A 16,425-nucleotide genomic window follows, 5' to 3' on the forward strand; every position below is an offset into this window, starting at 1 on the left:
GGCAGGGAGATTCTTACCCGCTACGCCACCAGGTAAGTCCAACAACATGGTGGCCTTCATGGTACATGAATCATACCTCAGTGAAAAGTCATCAAGCATCCATTCCCTCCTGATTCTTAGCAAGATTCGAGAGGAAATACCAAGTAGTGAAATAAACTACAAAGTGGTCAGTGGTAACGGGCTGGTGGGAAGCTGTCAGGTACCCACATAACCAGAGGATCCTCTCACACGAGTGACTCGGGCCACACCTGCTGCAGCAGCTCAGAGACGAGAACGCTGGGCCTGAGTGGGGACAGCCTCATGAGTCACTGGCCCTTCCTCGCCTCCCCTGGTTGGGGAGCAGCCACCCACACCCCTGAAGGCATGGCCTCTTCTGTTGCCGGTGCTCCTTAGTTCTTGGAACCTCTTCTGTGACTCATACAGCTACTCATGTACTGGTTTCATCTCTGTTCCCTGCAGTGACTGAGCTACCTGAGGGCTGGACTGAATTTTTCTTCATCTTCTTACTGCCAGAGTATCTAACATTTTGCCTTGTACACAGCAAGTGCTTAGTTGTTGACTTGAATTTCACCAATATGATGTTTCTGAAAACACTATTATATTATCTCAGGCATATATAGTTTATGCGTAGCATGTTCTAATAACCTTAATAACATGCGTAGTTCATTCAGTTGTGACAGGAGTGGTGACTGGAAGTTGTACCTCCACAGGTGGCATGCTGGGTAAGCCTGGTAGCATGGACGGGAGCTTACATTTTGGAAGTAGAATTCTACTCTCCTTTCTGCCACTTAGTATCTGTGTTCAAGCTTTCCACCCCTCTCTAAGCTTCAGTTTTCTGTCTATAAAGTGGGCTGATAATAGTTACCTCCCAGGGTGATTTTCTATGTTAAACAATAATGACAACAACATCAGTTACTTATTGAATACTTTCTATTAGCAAGTGGTTGATAAAATATATTATGTCTATCCTGATACATTAGTGTGTAATGTGTGGGAACATTTCAGGTAAACACAGAGGTTCTGTCATCTGTCATGAGTTCTGTTGGAGATTTCTGACAAGAAATCGTATCTCGTGTGCATTAGTTTTTCTGTCTTACGTAGCTTTTGGGAAGTTAACATTAGTAGGCGCATTTCCATGTGATCACCGGTGCTATTCTGATATGTCGTGTTGTTTCTTCCAGGATCTAAAGAAGTACCACTTCTACTACTGGTTCTGCTCCCCTGCTCTCTGCCTTCCAGAGAGTATACCCCTCATTCAGGGGCCAGTGGGCTTGGATCAATGGTTTTTGCCAAAACAGGTATCAACAGATAAAACAAATGCAGATCAAACTGGGTTTAAATGTGCATGAGTAGTTTATCTAGCTCATTCTAAAGACAGACCTGCACTTGTCTAGATGAGGAGGTGGTCTCTCTGGAATCCTCCGAAGATGGCACTAGGAGCAGACATACTCGCACAGCGTTTTGTAAGTGCGTTAGAAGAGTAGTTAGCAGCACTTGTCCAGTTCCTCGTGACCTGTGTTGAAATGCTAAGCCAGTAGGGAGGAATTACAGAAACACTTTGAAAGACTGTGGGAGTTTGCCAAAGCATGATCTCCACTCTCAGTGGAGAGAGTCTTCGCAACCAAAGAGAAGACTTCTTCCTTCCTTTGTGCCAAGTTGCAGAACTTCTGCACTAAAGATGGCCCATACAGAGCTAGTCCTTGCAGTTTAAGGAAGATAATAAGGTCATTAGAGGTGGTTCCCAGAAGAGCAGTGAAAACCATCAGTTGGTAGAAGACAGACCCTCAGCCCCCAAATTCTGATTGTTGTCAAGGCAAACATTGAGTGTCAAGATGACTTGAATTCACGAAGCATATCACTCACTAAAACCCAGAAATCTGAAGCCAGGGAGAGCCCTTGTTAATTAAAAAGCTCATTTGCTAAGATAAATCAAAGGTTGTGGTTCTGTGGAATGAATTTTCTAAGGAGAAATAAAAGTGGGAACAAAAGACTAGGCCTGGGGATTGAGTGTTGATGGGTTTGAGGTTTCTCTTAATGAGGACAAAAATGTTCTCAAATTATTGTGACAAATTCCTGTGAATGTTCTACAAACAGCCTTGAATTTTGCTTTGTGAATGAGTCTGTTGTATGGTAAGAGAAAGCATGTCTCAAGGGAGCTATTGAAGATTATAGAAGGAGTCAGGGCAAAACCCATCTATGGTAGATTCATGCTTGGTGATCACAGGCGAGACTTAGCGTCTGGACACCTCTCTAAACCCTTGTGGTGGCATCTTAGGGAATCGGGAGCCATCACCCTGGGCCATAAAATACTTGTGTGTGCCCCTGTCTGAGACTCTCCACCATGCACGTGGGAAGCATTATCTCAAAGTGAGGTGGTATGATTTGGGGCACTCTTAGGTTTGGTTGCTGAAAAAGAGGAACAGGGGTATGATCGATCATTTCCAGTCTTCTGGCCTGAAAGTACCTTTTATTGTATGTTAATTTTTCTCAGTTCAGAGCTAGGTAAGTAGTTGTCTGGCGAATAACTCAGTGTTTCCTGATTTCAGATTCAAGCCCTTGAACATGCATATGATGACCTTTGTCAGACAGAAGGCGTCCCAGCGCTGCCTTACTTCCTAATGAAGTACGATGAGAACACGGTGCTGGTTTCCTCACTCAAACACTACAGCGATTTCTTCCAGGGTCAAAGGACAAAGGTCAGAGAAACTTTGAGGAGTGTTTTATTATCCAATAAGAAAATCTGATGTTCACGTTATGATAGACCACTGCGAAATTCAAGCTCATTTAGGTTTCTGAAGCCTTCCAGAGAAGGTTTCAGAACATCTCCTCATCTTCACTGTCTCCCACCCCTGCACTTCCCAAATCAGGACCTCCTCCAGGTTTTCTTAGCTCTGTGGTGCCTCAGAGTAACTGTGGATTCCTCATGTCCTCAGTTTTTCTTTCTGATACACTTTCTATCTATGTTTTAATTCATTGCCAGAGCTACCGCGGCAGTGCGGAGTCTGGTCCTCTCGCTCCAGTCTCCACCTCGCAAGGATCTCCCTCAGCCCTGTCACGTTCCCCATGTCGTTCACTGATCAAGAGCTCAAGACGTCTCCCTTCTGCCCCTGGTATGGCTTTCCTGCCTCATCTTCCCCTATTTTCCTCATTAACCATTGCTCCCGCTAAGCTTCTCTGTTTTCACCAGACAGTCCCCTAAGCAAACAGACCAGAAGTGTTCCCGTGTCTGTCTTTGTCCTCATGTTGTTTGGCCTTCCTGCAGTAGGTCCTGCCTGTGGGGATGCTAAGGGACTCTCTCCCGTTGTCAAAGCCCTGCGTCCATGGAGAGGCCTTCTCGTGTTTCAGGTGTGACCTGTCCCTCTGAGCTCACTGCCGTTGCCCCCGGCTCCCCTGCCTCACTCCCCTTCTCACTCCCTCGCACACACTGCCTTTCATGCTGTTGGACTGTGAGCTCCCAGAGGGCAGGGACCAAGTCCTACACGTATCTGCCTCAACATAGTGGCCAGCCCTCGCCTCAGGCCCTCAGTAAAACTCTTGAATGAGGGAAGGAGTACTGTAAGTGTCTTTTAGATGTGATGAGATAGATAGGAAGCTGTCCTAGCCGTATTAAGACACTGAAAATTAAAAATAAAATATTGATGATGCAGGTTTGAAATCACGGTCGCCATGTAGGTGCGTCAGAGCTGAGGCGAGCAGGCCTCTCGCTGGTGCCCTGGCTCTTCCTTGGCCTGAACTTCAGATGCCTTTTTTTTTAAGTAGATTTTTGCTTTTCTCACCTACACTAGCATTTTCTTTGTCAGAGGGAGCCCTCTTTAGATTGATGACTAACGGTTGGATTTTCGTTATAATTCTTGCCCCCAGCCCCACACCAGTCAGGTTCACAGACCTGTAGCTAGCTTAGCAGCAGCGAGACCAGTCATTGATGCTTCGAGGCCCCGTTGTGACAGCAGTTGGGGCAAATCGGCCTGGCTTTGAAAGCAGCTGGACTTGAGGTTGTGCATGGTGAAGAGGTGGTCTTCGCCCAGAGGGCGGCTCTGCCAGAACAGCAGTTGGCAGAGCACCTGGCAGTTTAAAGGGGGCTTTCACGTCCTCTGTCGTGTAATAACTTCATGACATAGCTATTCTCAGTATCTGCGTTTCCTGGTTTAATTTATTTTTGGCTGTGCCGGGTCTTTTGTTGTGTGTGCCCGCTGTCTCTGGTTGAGCTTGCAGGGGCCACTCTCTAGTTGTGGTAGGCAGGCTTCTCCTTGCGCTGGCTTCTTTTGTTGTGGAGCACTGGCTCGAGGGAGGTTTCAGGTAGCAGAGGGACACGATCCAATTGCTGTGTGAGAACATGCATCTGGGCAGCACGGCGGGGGTGGACTGGACACCCAGGACCACAGAACGGAGGTCGGCCACAGGCCACCTGCCTGTGGTTCCTGTGGTCTTCAAGACAGAGTTAGAAAGGCTTAGTGTTCAGGGCCTCCTCGGACCTGGTGCCTGCCCGTGCCTCCCACCTCACCTTCGAAAGCTCCCCAAGGCACAGCTGTGCCCTCCAGACGCCCCGGCTCCCTCATCTTCCTGCCCTTGGTCATGCCCGGCCGGTGTTCCTCCTGCCGCTGGCCAGTGCCTCACCCCCACCCTGTCCAGTTCACACCCTGGAAGCACTGGCGGGTTCCCGGCACTGTTTGACACCCCTCTTCTGTGTGCTGGTAGCGGCCCCCCTCCGGGCACTGACTGGGCTTGCATGCCATCGCTGGTTTGCCGCATGTCTGTTTCACCCAGATCCCTGATCAGCCGGTGGGCAGCTGTCACACCGAGACCGTGTTACACCCCACAGCACATGCTCCACATGTAGCGTGATGCCAGACACTTGATGGGCACATGGTGTGTGCGTGAATTTAGAGAGGAGAGAGCTACTGATCCTCGTGGACAAGCACGAGGCTGCTGAGCATAGACACTTCCCAGGAAAGCAGGACTTAAGCAGAACCCTGAAGACATGAGGGCTTCCCTGGTGGCTCAGCTGGTAAAGAATTCAATGCGGAAGACCCAGGTTCCATCCCTGGGTTGGGAAGATCCCCTGGAGAAGGGAATGCCTACCTATTCCAGGACTCTGGCCTGGAGAATTCCATGGACTGTCCATGGGGTCGCAGAGTTGGACACGACTGAGCGACTATTTCTTTCTTTCTAGAGATGTGATATCTGTGAAACGTTCACTCGCACTTTACTCGAGCCCATTCCTGCCTCATGGTGTGAACCCTGCTCACTTGCTTTCACGTAATTCCACTTTCTCTTTCAAGTTCCTTGAGTCATGAACTTTCCTTGAAATTGTTTATCCTGTTCTTCGAGAAATAGGCATTCTTTTCGACATGAATTCCTGCCTTTGTGCTCCAGCTTCCTGTTTTACTCTATTTCCTGCCTCCTCCTCTTACCAGGGACTTTGACCCTCGAGAAGCCACTGCTCCTCAGTGAGCCCTGCCGTGGTGTCTTCACACAGAAGCTGGAGAACCGTTGGAATCTCTCCAGGTTTCTCTCCTTTTAGTCTGCTTTCCCTTCTGGGAAACCTGGGTCCCACAACCCTGCTGACCACCTCCTCCAGCCTGAACTTCTCTCTGGACCCCAGCCTGCATTTCCAACCCCCTGCCTGTCTTCTCCAGCACCTCGAATTCAGTGTGTCTGAGCTGAACTCAGGGTCTTCACCCCAAGTCTGGTCCTCTCCTGGACATCACCATCTTGTAGCGACACTGTCATCCATCTGGTCACGAGAGCTGGGAATCTGGGCAGCCAGCTGGACACCTGTCTATCCTCTACCAGCACCATATCCGTGGATCTCACCTCCTAAACTTCTGTCTGTCTGCTGCCTCTGTGTTTCTTCTGCCACCTTCCCAGCCTGAGCTTCACCATCTTTCATCTGCTTTCCTGCGGTAGCTTCCCAGTGGGCTCTGTGTACCTGCTCAGGCCTCCCTCCAGTCCATCCCCGTATCATCCTAGGAAGTCACCTGAAAAGCAGATCTGATCATGTCACTCTCCATATGAGGCAGAGCAATGCCTTCTCTCCTGTGCTCTAAGAACCCAGGTTCCCCGTGTGGTGTACAGGACCCCACGTGGCCTGGACCCTGTGCACATCTGTCCCCGGGTCCCCCGTGTGGTGCACAGAGGACCCCATGTGGCCCAGGCCTGTGTGGATCTGTCCCCGGGCCCCCCGTGTGGTACACAGAGGACCCCACGTGGCCCAGGCCTGTGTGGATCTGTCCCCGGGCCCCCCGTGTGGTGTACAGAGGACCCCACGTGGCCCGGGCCTATGCGCATCTGTCCCCGGGCCCCCCGTGTGGTACACAGAGGACCCCAAGTGGCCCAGGCCTGTGTGGATCTGTCCCCGGGTCCCCCGTGAGGACCCCACGTGGCCCGGGCCCTGTGCGGATCTGTCCCCGGGTCCCCCGTGAGGACCCCACGTGGCCCGGGCCCTGTGCGGATCTGTCCCCGGGTCCCCCGTGTGGTGCACAGAGGACCCCACGTGGCCCGGGCCCTGTGCGGATCTGTCCCCGGGTCCCCCGTGTGGTGTACAGAGGACCCCACGTGGCCCGGGCCCTGTGCGGATCTGTCCCCAGGTCCCCCGTGAGGACCCCACGTGGCCCGGGCCCTGTGCGGATCTGTCCCCGGGTCCCCCGTGTGGTGTACAGAGGACCCCACGTGGCCCAGGCCTGTGCGGATCTGTCCCCGGGTCCCCCGTGTGGTGCACAGAGGACCCCACGTGGCCCGGGCCCTGTGCGGATCTGTCCCCGGGTCCCCCGTGTGGTGCACAGAGGACCCCACGTGGCCCAGGCCTGTGCGGATCTGCCCCCGGGTCCCCCGTGAGGACCCCACGTGGCCCGGGCCCTGTGCGGATCTGTCCCCGGGTCCCCCGTGTGGTGTACAGAGGACCCCACGTGGCCCGGGCCCTGTGCGGATCTGTCCCCGGGTCCCCCGTGTGGTGCACAGAGGACCCCACGTGGCCCGGGCCCTGTGCGGATCTGTCCCCGGGTCCCCCGTGTGGTGTACAGAGGACCCCACGTGGCCCAGGCCTGTGCGGATCTGTCCCCGGGTCCCCCGTGTGGTGTACAGAGGACCCCACGTGGCCCAGGCCTGTGCGGATCTGTCCCCGGGTCCCCCGTGTGGTGTACAGAGGACCCCACGTGGCCCAGGCCTGTGTGGATCTGTCCCCGGGTCCCCCGTGTGGTACACAGAGGACCCCACGTGGCCCAGGCCTGTGCAGATCTGTCCCTGGGTCCCCTGGTGCTCCCCTCGGAGGTACTGACTGCCCTCCCCCTGCAGGGCTTATGCCTGGGACTCCTGTCTCCTTTCTCTTCTGCCTCTCCTCTCCCCACCCCTGTACCTCCTCTCTTCCCAGTTTCTTCACAGTGTAACTTATTTATGATTCTTTGAGGAAACCCCCCCTCCCCGACTTCCGTAAAATGGTTTATTCTGCCCACAATGGGTTCTCATAGCACTCCATTTACTTAAAACCTTTTAATCTCCTGTGCAGTTTTTAATGATTCATTTTATACTACCTTCTGTTTTATTTTAGCGTAATATTAAACTCTGCATCAACATCCTTTTTAATAAATACGTATCATCATGAATTTCTCAGGTTTCGGACATTTAGGTTTCTCATAATTCTTCACTGTTAGGAGCTTCTTTGTGCATGAAATCCCACCCTCCCTGCCCTCCCCTTTGTAGTTTGAATTGTTTGTTTCCTTAGGGAAGATTTCTAGATGTGGAATTACTAGGTTAAGAGGCTGGGCATGTTAAGGTTTATCATCAGTCGTGTGCTGGCCGATGTCTGGCGGCAGGCTCTCGGGGTGGGGGGTGGTGTCTGCTTATTTCTGTGGCCTCAGCTCTCCCACCGTGGCCCCCGCCCCTCACTCTTGGGCTTCCAGTGCATGGAGTCATGGGCTACGGAGCCAGGAAGGGCCAGTACCCGGTGGCCTCCCCGAGGCCTGTGGGGCCCGCTCCTGCACCGCTGCTTCTGGTGACTCCTGCCCGCAAACTGCCGATCTCCCTCAAGCTAGCAGTGCTCCCTGAGCAACACTGAGTATTATATGCATTGGGCTGGCTGCAAATGGGCTTTGTCTAAGCTCTTTTTCCCCTCCAGTGTGGGTCCCAGTGGTGGCCCTGCTGTTCTGGGGTTCATGCTGATACAGCCCCTGAGGCTGCCCCACTGCCCATCGTCAGGGAAAGCTTGCTTGACTGAGTCTCGTTCTTTATTCAGAACAGCTATTCAAGATTGAATGTTTGGGAAATGTTTTGTCATTTTGACAGCGTCAGCCTTCAATTCTAGAGCTGTGAAATCTTAGGACAAGAGCACTAGCAATGGAGCGGTAATTGGCCTGCTGTTCGTTAGGGGCTGTTTCTTCATTCAGTGGTCTCCAGATCTTGGCCTCCGTTGGTGACATCGCCACGCATGAGATCTCAGAACTTTTTTCCTGTACTTTTAAAACACATAATCCCCTTGGTGCATTTCCTGTTACATTGAATGTGTGGGTAATAGACAGCCATTTGTCAGTTAAGCATGTTTTATGGCATCAGTGTGGAAATTTCTCCAGACGCTCAAGTTGGCAATTTTGCCCTCTTTCTCCTCTCACGTTGTACTTTTTCAGCAAATTGCTGGGTGGATGGTAGCCAGCTCATCACTGAACAACTTCAATGAATTGTATGCTCTCAGCCAAGGAGAAAGGAGCATTTATTTCATAAACCTTCTAAATAGATTTTTTTTTTTGCAATTACATTTTGTTTCTTTCTGCTGATTTCTCTTGTAAAAGGAAGTGATTTGCTCAAGTTCACACAATGAATCTGTGGCAAAGCCAGTTCTAGAATCCAGCCCTCCTAGCCAATGGTTATTTCTGACTGCCATTTACAAAGTCTGTTTACCCAAATAGTTAAACTGGCTTGCTCAGCCTCATTGGGACTGAATCCTACAGTGATTAAGCTTGCAGGTTTGATTCCTAAAGCACTGAAAGATTTTGGGGTCACTTTTGAATCATCAGAGGACTATTTCATGGTGTTCAGCCTGGCGTCAAATGGATTCTGTCATCTTCCTTTCCGGACGCTTGCTCTTCGTTCTCAGGTGTCCCTCCTGTGGGTAGCAGAGTTACTTTAAAACAGATTTGCGCTAACCTCCCTTTATAAGTAAGTGGTAAATTTCTCTTTAGTGGTTCATTCCTTCTCTATAGCTCATTTTTAGGTCAGGTTGCTCTAAGAAACTTATTCCTGGTCTTTTCTTAAAGGATTTCTTTTCTTACTACCTTCCTGCCTTGTTGCCTTTGTATTTAGTGTCAGAAATATGCTCATTTTTTGAAATTAAGCATCCACTTGTGCTATCTAATGTCACATTCTAATTTATATAATTTAAATATCATTTAGTCTCAGCTCTACAGTTTCAAATGATGAAACCTAGACCCAGAGAATATTTGATAAACTAGAACTTATCCTCCTTTTTCTCTGCCAGCTAAGAAGTGATAACTTTGAAGCTGAAGGTAGATAACTAACAGTGATAGACTGAATTGAACAAAGAGGTCAGTGAATTTACTGCAATGGAATTTTTGTTGTTATAGTTATTGTTGGTTGATTGCTTATCTTGTTCTCAGTCTCTGTGCCAAGTGCAGGTGAGAGTGACCCTATAGATGAGTAATTAAGGCATAGAGAGGTTTAGGAAATTGCTGAAGATCAAATGAGAGTAACTCAGAACATTTGCTAATAGCCCAGGCTTTTGGAATTGTATTTGAACATTGAAATGTAGCATCTCTGTATGAATGACATTTTCTGGATTGATATGTCTGGGTTCTTCCCAAATAAAAATTGAAGAGCCTTTAGACTCCAGGTAAAATTGAACCTTAATATAGTCTGTGTTGTTTTGTAACCTTTGTAAGTTTTTTTTTCCCTCTTTAATGGCCTATAAAGCTCTATAATTTTGGAGCTAGAAGGATGCCTTTGAGATGAAATGATTTTACCACTTCATTTTGTAGGTGAGGGAAGACCTTCTCCAAGGTCTAAGAATCAATTAATGGCAGGATTAGAACCATACTCACTGGGGCTATAGCCAGGACTTTTTTTTTCCCCCCACCATCAGGCCATTCTCTTCTCTAAGCTGTTTAAAATGTTACAGCTGTTGAATGCCAGCTTCTCGCTTCTGCCTGCTTTCTTGCTGGATAACAGAGTGATTAATGCCTTTGGTAAATTTTTTTAAGTGTGAAGTTGAAGCGATGACGACTTAATAAATGTAGTCAGCCTGACAGATGTCGTCTATCACCGTCTGTATGGGGGAACAAAAGAAAAAGCTGCCCCCCGTGGTGGTGATGGCCAACTGGACCCGGAAACCCCCAGGAAGGTAGCGTCTCCATTCAGAGAGAGCGCGAGGTGGGGGCCTCCTTCTCAGAGTGCTCATGCTTCTCATAGGAAGTGGTTTCTCAGACCATGCCCTCACCATCTCACCCAGGAGAACCCCAGGGTTAAAGTAACACTAAGTGGAGAACCTGTTATGGTGAGAAAGGAAAGAGTGGGGGCATCAGGGAGGAACTAGCCAGGTACTTGTTGTTCATTTGCTAAGTCATGCCCCACTCTTTTTTAACCCCATGGACTGCAGCACACCAGGCTTCCCTGTCCTTCATCTTCTCCCCAAGCTTACTCAAAGTCATGTCCATTGAGTCGGTGATGCCATCCAACCATCTCATTCTCTGTCGTCCCCTTCTCCTCCTGCCCTCAATCTTTCCCAGCATCAGGGTCTTTTCCAGTGAGTCGGTTCTTCGCATCAGGTTGCCAAAGTATTGGAGCTTCAGCTTCCGCATCAGTCCTTGTAATGAATATTCAGGATTGATTTCCTTTAGGATGGACTGGTTGGCCCTCCTTGCAGTCCAAGGGACTGTCATGAGTCTCCTCCAACACCGCAGTTCAAAAGCATCAATTCTTTGGCGTTCAGCCTTCTTTATGGTCCATCTCTCACATCCATACATCCTCTAGCCAGGTACTAGGGGTGGAAAATTGAATACAGTTGATGCTAATAAGTTAACGGTTTTCTGCCAGCCACCTTCCTTCCCTCCCTCCTTTCACCCACCCTTTCACCACCCCTTCCCCCTGCCCCTGCTCCCTCTCTTCTTCTCATCTTTTCACCATTCAGCCTGCCTTCATTCGGTATATGCTGTGTATCTGTGAACTCATCATGGAGACCTGGAAGCTACTCCCTGCTCTGTAGATGCTCACTCTCTTCTTTTTTTCTAATGAAAAAAAATTTTCATTATTTATCTTGGAATAATTTTAGATTTACAGAAAAGCTGAAGGATAGTGCAAAGGCTACCCTCACCCGTTTTAGTTTTCTCTAGTGTTGTCACCTTACATTATCGCAGTACGTTTGTCAGAAGTGAGAAACCAACATTAGTACATAAGCATTAGCTCCACCCTGGAGTTTGTTCAGGTTTCACCAGTTTTTCCGTTAGCGTCCTTCTCATGCCAGGATCCCGTCCGGGAGACTGCACTCTGCTGTCATGTCTCTTCTCATCTGGTCTCTAACAGTTCCTCAGACTTCTGTTGTTTTTAGTGACCTTGACAATTTTGAAGAGTATTGCTTCAGTTATTTTGGTCAAATGCCTCTTAGTTTGGGTTTGTCTGATGTTTACTTATGAGTTGGGATTATTTTTGGAAAGAGTGCTCCAGAGGTGAAGTGCCCTTGTCATCACATCACCTATTAGCTACCTGAAATTCACATGACATTCCTGGTGGTGTTAAACTTGATCACTTGTTTAAGGTAGAATTGGCCAGGTTTCTCCACTGAAAAATTGTTCAGTCACTAAGACATGTCTGACTCTTTGTGACCCCGTGGACTGCAGCATGCCAGGCTCCCCTGTCCTTCACTCTCTTCTGGAGCTTGCTCAAACTCATGTCCATTGAGTCAGTGATGCCATCCAACCATCTCATCCTCTGTTGCCCCCTTCTCCTCCTGCCCTCAATCTTTCCCAGCATCAGGGTCTTTTCCTCGAAGAGTTGGCTCTTCGAATCAGGTGGCCAAAGTATTGGAGCTTCAGCATCAGTCCTTCCAATGAATATTCAGGACTGATTTCCTTTAGCATGGACTGGTTGGATCTCCTTGTTGTCCAGGGGACTCTCAAGAATCTTCTCCAGTACCACAGTTCGAAAGCATCAATTTTTCAGTGCTCAGCCTTCTTTATGGTCTAACTCGCACATCTGTACATGACTACTGGAAAAACTATAACTTTGGCTATAAGATCTTAGTCTGCAAAGTGATGTCTCAGCTTTTTAATACACTGTCTACATAGCTTTTCTTCCAAGGAACAAGCATCTTTTAATTTCATGGCTGCAGTCACCATCTGCAGTGATTTTGGAGCCCAAGAAAATAAAATCTGCCACTTTCCATTGTTTCCCCATCTATTTGCCATGAAGTGATGGGACCAAATGCCATGATCTTCATTTTTTGAATGTTGAGTTTTAAGCCTGCTTTTTCACTTTCCTCTTTCACCTTCATCCAAAGGCTCTTTTTAGGTCCTCTTCACTTTCTGCTGTTAGAGTGGTATCATCTGCATATCAGAGGTTGTTGATATTTCTCCTGGCAATCTTGATTCCAGCTTGTGATTTGTTCAGCTGAGCACTTCACATGATGTACTGTGCTTATAAATTAAATAAGCAGTGTAACAATATACAGCCTTGACGTACTCTCTCTCCAATTTGGAAGCAGTCCATTGTTCCACGTCCAGTTCTAACTGTTGCCTCTTGACCTGCATACAGGTCTCTCAGGAGACCCATAAGGTGGTCTGGTATTCCCATCTCTTTAAGAATTTTCCAATTTGTTATGATCCATAAAGTCAAAGGCTTTTGTATAGTCAATGAAGCAGAAATAGATGTTTCTCTGGAATTCCCTTGTTTTTCTAATATTGCAAAATTATCCCTACTCTTTTTTTCTTTGGGAACGAGTCACTAAGTCGAGCCCACACTCAAGGTAGATAAGGATTAAGCTCTGCCCCTGGAGGGTCTGTATCTACATATATTGCTTGGAAACCTTCTATAAGGAAGACTTGTCCCATCACCTTCAAATACTCGTCTCATCATTTATGTCCTTAGGGACTCATAGGTCTTTATTTTATACTCGCCTTGTTCCAGCCGTGGCCTCTGAGAGCTCTTTTCCGGTGTCTCTGGTGCCCCTTGAGTGCCCGGCCCTCTGTTGATTCAGCCCTCTCGGACTTCCTGCTGTGCACTGTGCTCCGGGCTCAGCTTCTCTTTTCCCTGCTGTGTGTGCTCACTCCCTCAGTCGTGTCCGACACTTTGCGACCCCATGGACTGTAGCCCACCAGGCTCCTCTGTCCGTGGGATTTCCCAGGCAAGAACACTGGAGTGGGTTGCCATTTCCTCCTCCATCCCTCCCCCATGCAGGGATTGAACTTGCTTCTCCTTTGTCCCCTGCATTGCAGGCGGATTCTGTACCACTGAGCCATCGGGGAAGCCCTTTTATTCCTGCTCTAGCCCTAGGATTACCCATGTGTCCAAAGAGCCCCGATTCCTTTTACTGGAGAACAGCATTTAGAAATTAAGACCTCATTGTCTTTTGAGAGAAAGGAGACAGAAAAAGTGAAAGCTGTCCTGTATGATGTACAGAGGGATCAGGAAGCAGAGAAGACAGGGTGATGACCTTCACTGGGGACAGTCTTCATTAAGCACACGGCGTTTGAAGTTCAGAAGAGCTTTCCAGATGGAGATCAGGGCTGGGGGAGCTGGAAGAGGGAGGAGTGGGAGGAAATGCAGGTGAGCAGTATCAAAGGCATCTGGCTTTTTAGTTTGGTCTGACTGTACACTTACTTACGGCGGTAGTGGCCCTTCTTTGACTTTTCTCATTACATGAAAATTAGCAATTTTCACAGATCATATCTCTTTGAGACGGGATCTTCGCTCTGTGAGCCCTGAAGATTGGCTGCCTGCCCTCCCTCCCTCCCTGTCTTCCTTCTAAATGTGTCTAGTTCCTCACAGGGGGTGAAGGGAAGATTTGATGACCCTGGCCATCAGGACATTCTGTCATCAGGTGTGAGGTCCTTTTGCTTTCTTCTCTTTCCTCCAGCCCTTCACCAGGTGTCTAATAGTTAATGCTTTTGCAAAACTGAATAAATAGGAGAGGGGAGGGATTAGCAGTGTTTGCGCTGTGAATCTGACACGGTCCCTGTCTCACTCGAAGTCTTTTCTTTTCACAGATAACGATTGGTGTATATGATCCCTGTAACTTAGCCCAGTACCCCGGATGGCCGTTGAGGAACCTTTTGGTCCTAGCGGCCCACAGATGGTATTTACGTGTGTGTGTATGTGTCCGTCTGTCTGTCTGTCTCTGTCAGTCTTTGACTGTATGTTTTTGACCTTGTGTCTGACTCTGTCAATATTTCTGTTTTCCCAAATGGATTTTTTTTTTTGCTGGTGTAGAAACCAGATAACAAATCAGTAAATTGTCATGACCCAGTTTCCACTGGTGGTGAGCCTCTAAGCAGGTCTGTTATGGAGCTTCAGATTCCGACCGTATTGCACCAAAAACAGCATAAAGTAGAGCAGGACCACAGGTAGGGGATCCCCATCCTGAACTCTAGCCCCTACTTCAGCTGAGTTGTGTTCAGGTAGGATTTTCTTATTGCTACCGTCCTCCCTTTTTCCCGACCCTAAACTGAATAAAACAGAGGGTAGTACACATTCGAAAAGATACCCAGCATCGTTAGTCATCCAGGAAATAAAATAGAACAAGACAGTACTCGTTAATAAAGATGAAAAGATACTTTTATGAAAGATACTACCACACACTCACCAGATAATGAGATACTCACCAGACTGAGTTTAAAAAGATGACAATACCAAGTGCTGTTGACGATGTGGGTGAATCGGAACCCTCAGACATCGCTGGGTAACTGTTTGGAAGTATCTCCCAAAGTTAGAAATTATCTATAGCTCAGCAGTTTCCCTCTCAGGTACATAAAGCACAGAAATGCACCCTCAGATGCAAGCAAGACACCTATACAGGAATGCCGATAGCAGCATTGTTCTTTATAACCAAACATTGGGAATAACCCAGATCTCCTTGAACAACAAAATGGATAATACAGTGTGGTGTGTTCACTGCCATGGAATGCTGTGTTGTAGTCAGCCTGAGTGAATTACTGGTACACTTACCAACACGGATGAGTTTAAAAAGCATAATGGTGAGTGAAAGAGGCTGGACCTTTTAAGTTAAAACTTAAGTTCCTACTTAGAAGTTAGAGTAGGACTTAGAAGTTACAGTAAGAGTTACTTTTGAAGGGGCTGTTTGATGACTGGAAGGAAGCATGAGACAAGCTCCTGTGTATTTAGGATTTGGGTATTTACATTTGTGTGTGCTTTACTTAGATAACGATGTCCACTGGGAGATAGCTAGATCATAGACCTTCCCCAGAAGGAGAGGGTTACACATGCTTATCCTGGTGGTGAGTCTGTGTAGCCATGGGCTTCCTCACTACCACCCTCTCTGTAAGCTCCTATGGGAAAAAGGGGACCAGAGGAACTCATGCTTGTCTTGGAGTTTCTTTTTAATATCTTATGAGCTTCTTTCCCCCTGCATTTAAGATTCATTTGTCAGAATTATTTCTCTGCAATATAAAATCGTTATATAAAACTCACCTAAAAAGAAATCAGAGCCCATTCCACACCCAGCCTCTAGATGCTTGGGCAAAGGAAGCATATGTGGATGTGCTCAGAATCTGAGAGGTGAAGACTGTTTCCCCCAAGGGTGTCGGGGGTGTACTTACAGTGACTTGAATCCTCTCCAGCTGGGTTTGCCGAAGCTCTTACGTGAGCTCTTTCTTTTCCTTCCTTGAAAAAACCGAAACATAAACATCCGGGGCTGACACCAGGAGTGGCAGTTTCCAGTCTGTGGAAGTGGTCTGCTTCCGGGACCGCACCCTGCAGGGGGTGAGAGACATCGCCCACAGCATTGTCTTCGAAGTGAAGCTTCCAGAGATGGCATTCAGCCCAGGTAATTTGCCATCTTGGAGAGTGCACATAATTACCATTTGTCAGAAACCCAATCAGTTCAATTCAGTTCAGTCGCTCAGTCGTGTCCAACTCTTTGCGACCCCGTGGACTGCAGCACGCCAGGCTTCCCTGTCTGTCACCAACTCACAGAGCTTGCTCAAACTCATGTCCATCGAGTCAGTGATGCCATCCAACCATCTCATGCTCTGTCAACTCCTTCTCCTGCCTTCAATATTTCCCAGCGTCAGGGTCTCTTCAGATGAGTCGGCTCTTTGTATCAGGTGGTCAAAGTATTGGAGCTTCAGCTTCAGCATAAGTCCTTCCAATGAATATTCAGGACTGATCTCCTTTAGGATGGACTGGTTGGATCTCCTTGCAGTCCAAGGGACTCTCAAGAGTCTTCTCCAACACCACAGTTCAAAAGCATCAATT

At 48.3% G+C, this 16,425-nt stretch overlaps 1 protein-coding gene across 30 annotated transcripts in view; it reads left to right on the top strand.

Annotated features, from left to right (window-relative positions):
• The window catches only part of ATG7 (autophagy related 7), a 512,414-nt gene that overhangs the window by 242,335 nt on the left and 253,654 nt on the right, over positions 1-16,425 (top strand). For all 30 annotated transcript variants that reach the window (XR_014064308.1, XR_014064309.1, XM_081526092.1 and 27 more), the window contains 4 exons: positions 1,182-1,298; positions 2,547-2,696; positions 14,199-14,287; positions 15,873-15,994. Coding sequence is in view for 28 of the 30 variants with exons in the window: in XM_081526092.1 (XP_081382218.1) it covers positions 1,182-1,298; positions 2,547-2,696; positions 14,199-14,287; positions 15,873-15,994 (478 nt within the window). In the remaining 2 variants the exon portion in view is untranslated. The remainder of the gene's footprint in view (positions 1-1,181; positions 1,299-2,546; positions 2,697-14,198; positions 14,288-15,872; positions 15,995-16,425) is intronic.

This window comes from Giraffa tippelskirchi, chromosome 9 (genome assembly GCF_054371585.1).
Source record: "Giraffa tippelskirchi isolate mGirTip1 chromosome 9, T2T-mGirTip1v1.2.pri, whole genome shotgun sequence".
Lineage (NCBI taxonomy): Eukaryota > Metazoa > Chordata > Mammalia > Artiodactyla > Giraffidae > Giraffa > Giraffa tippelskirchi.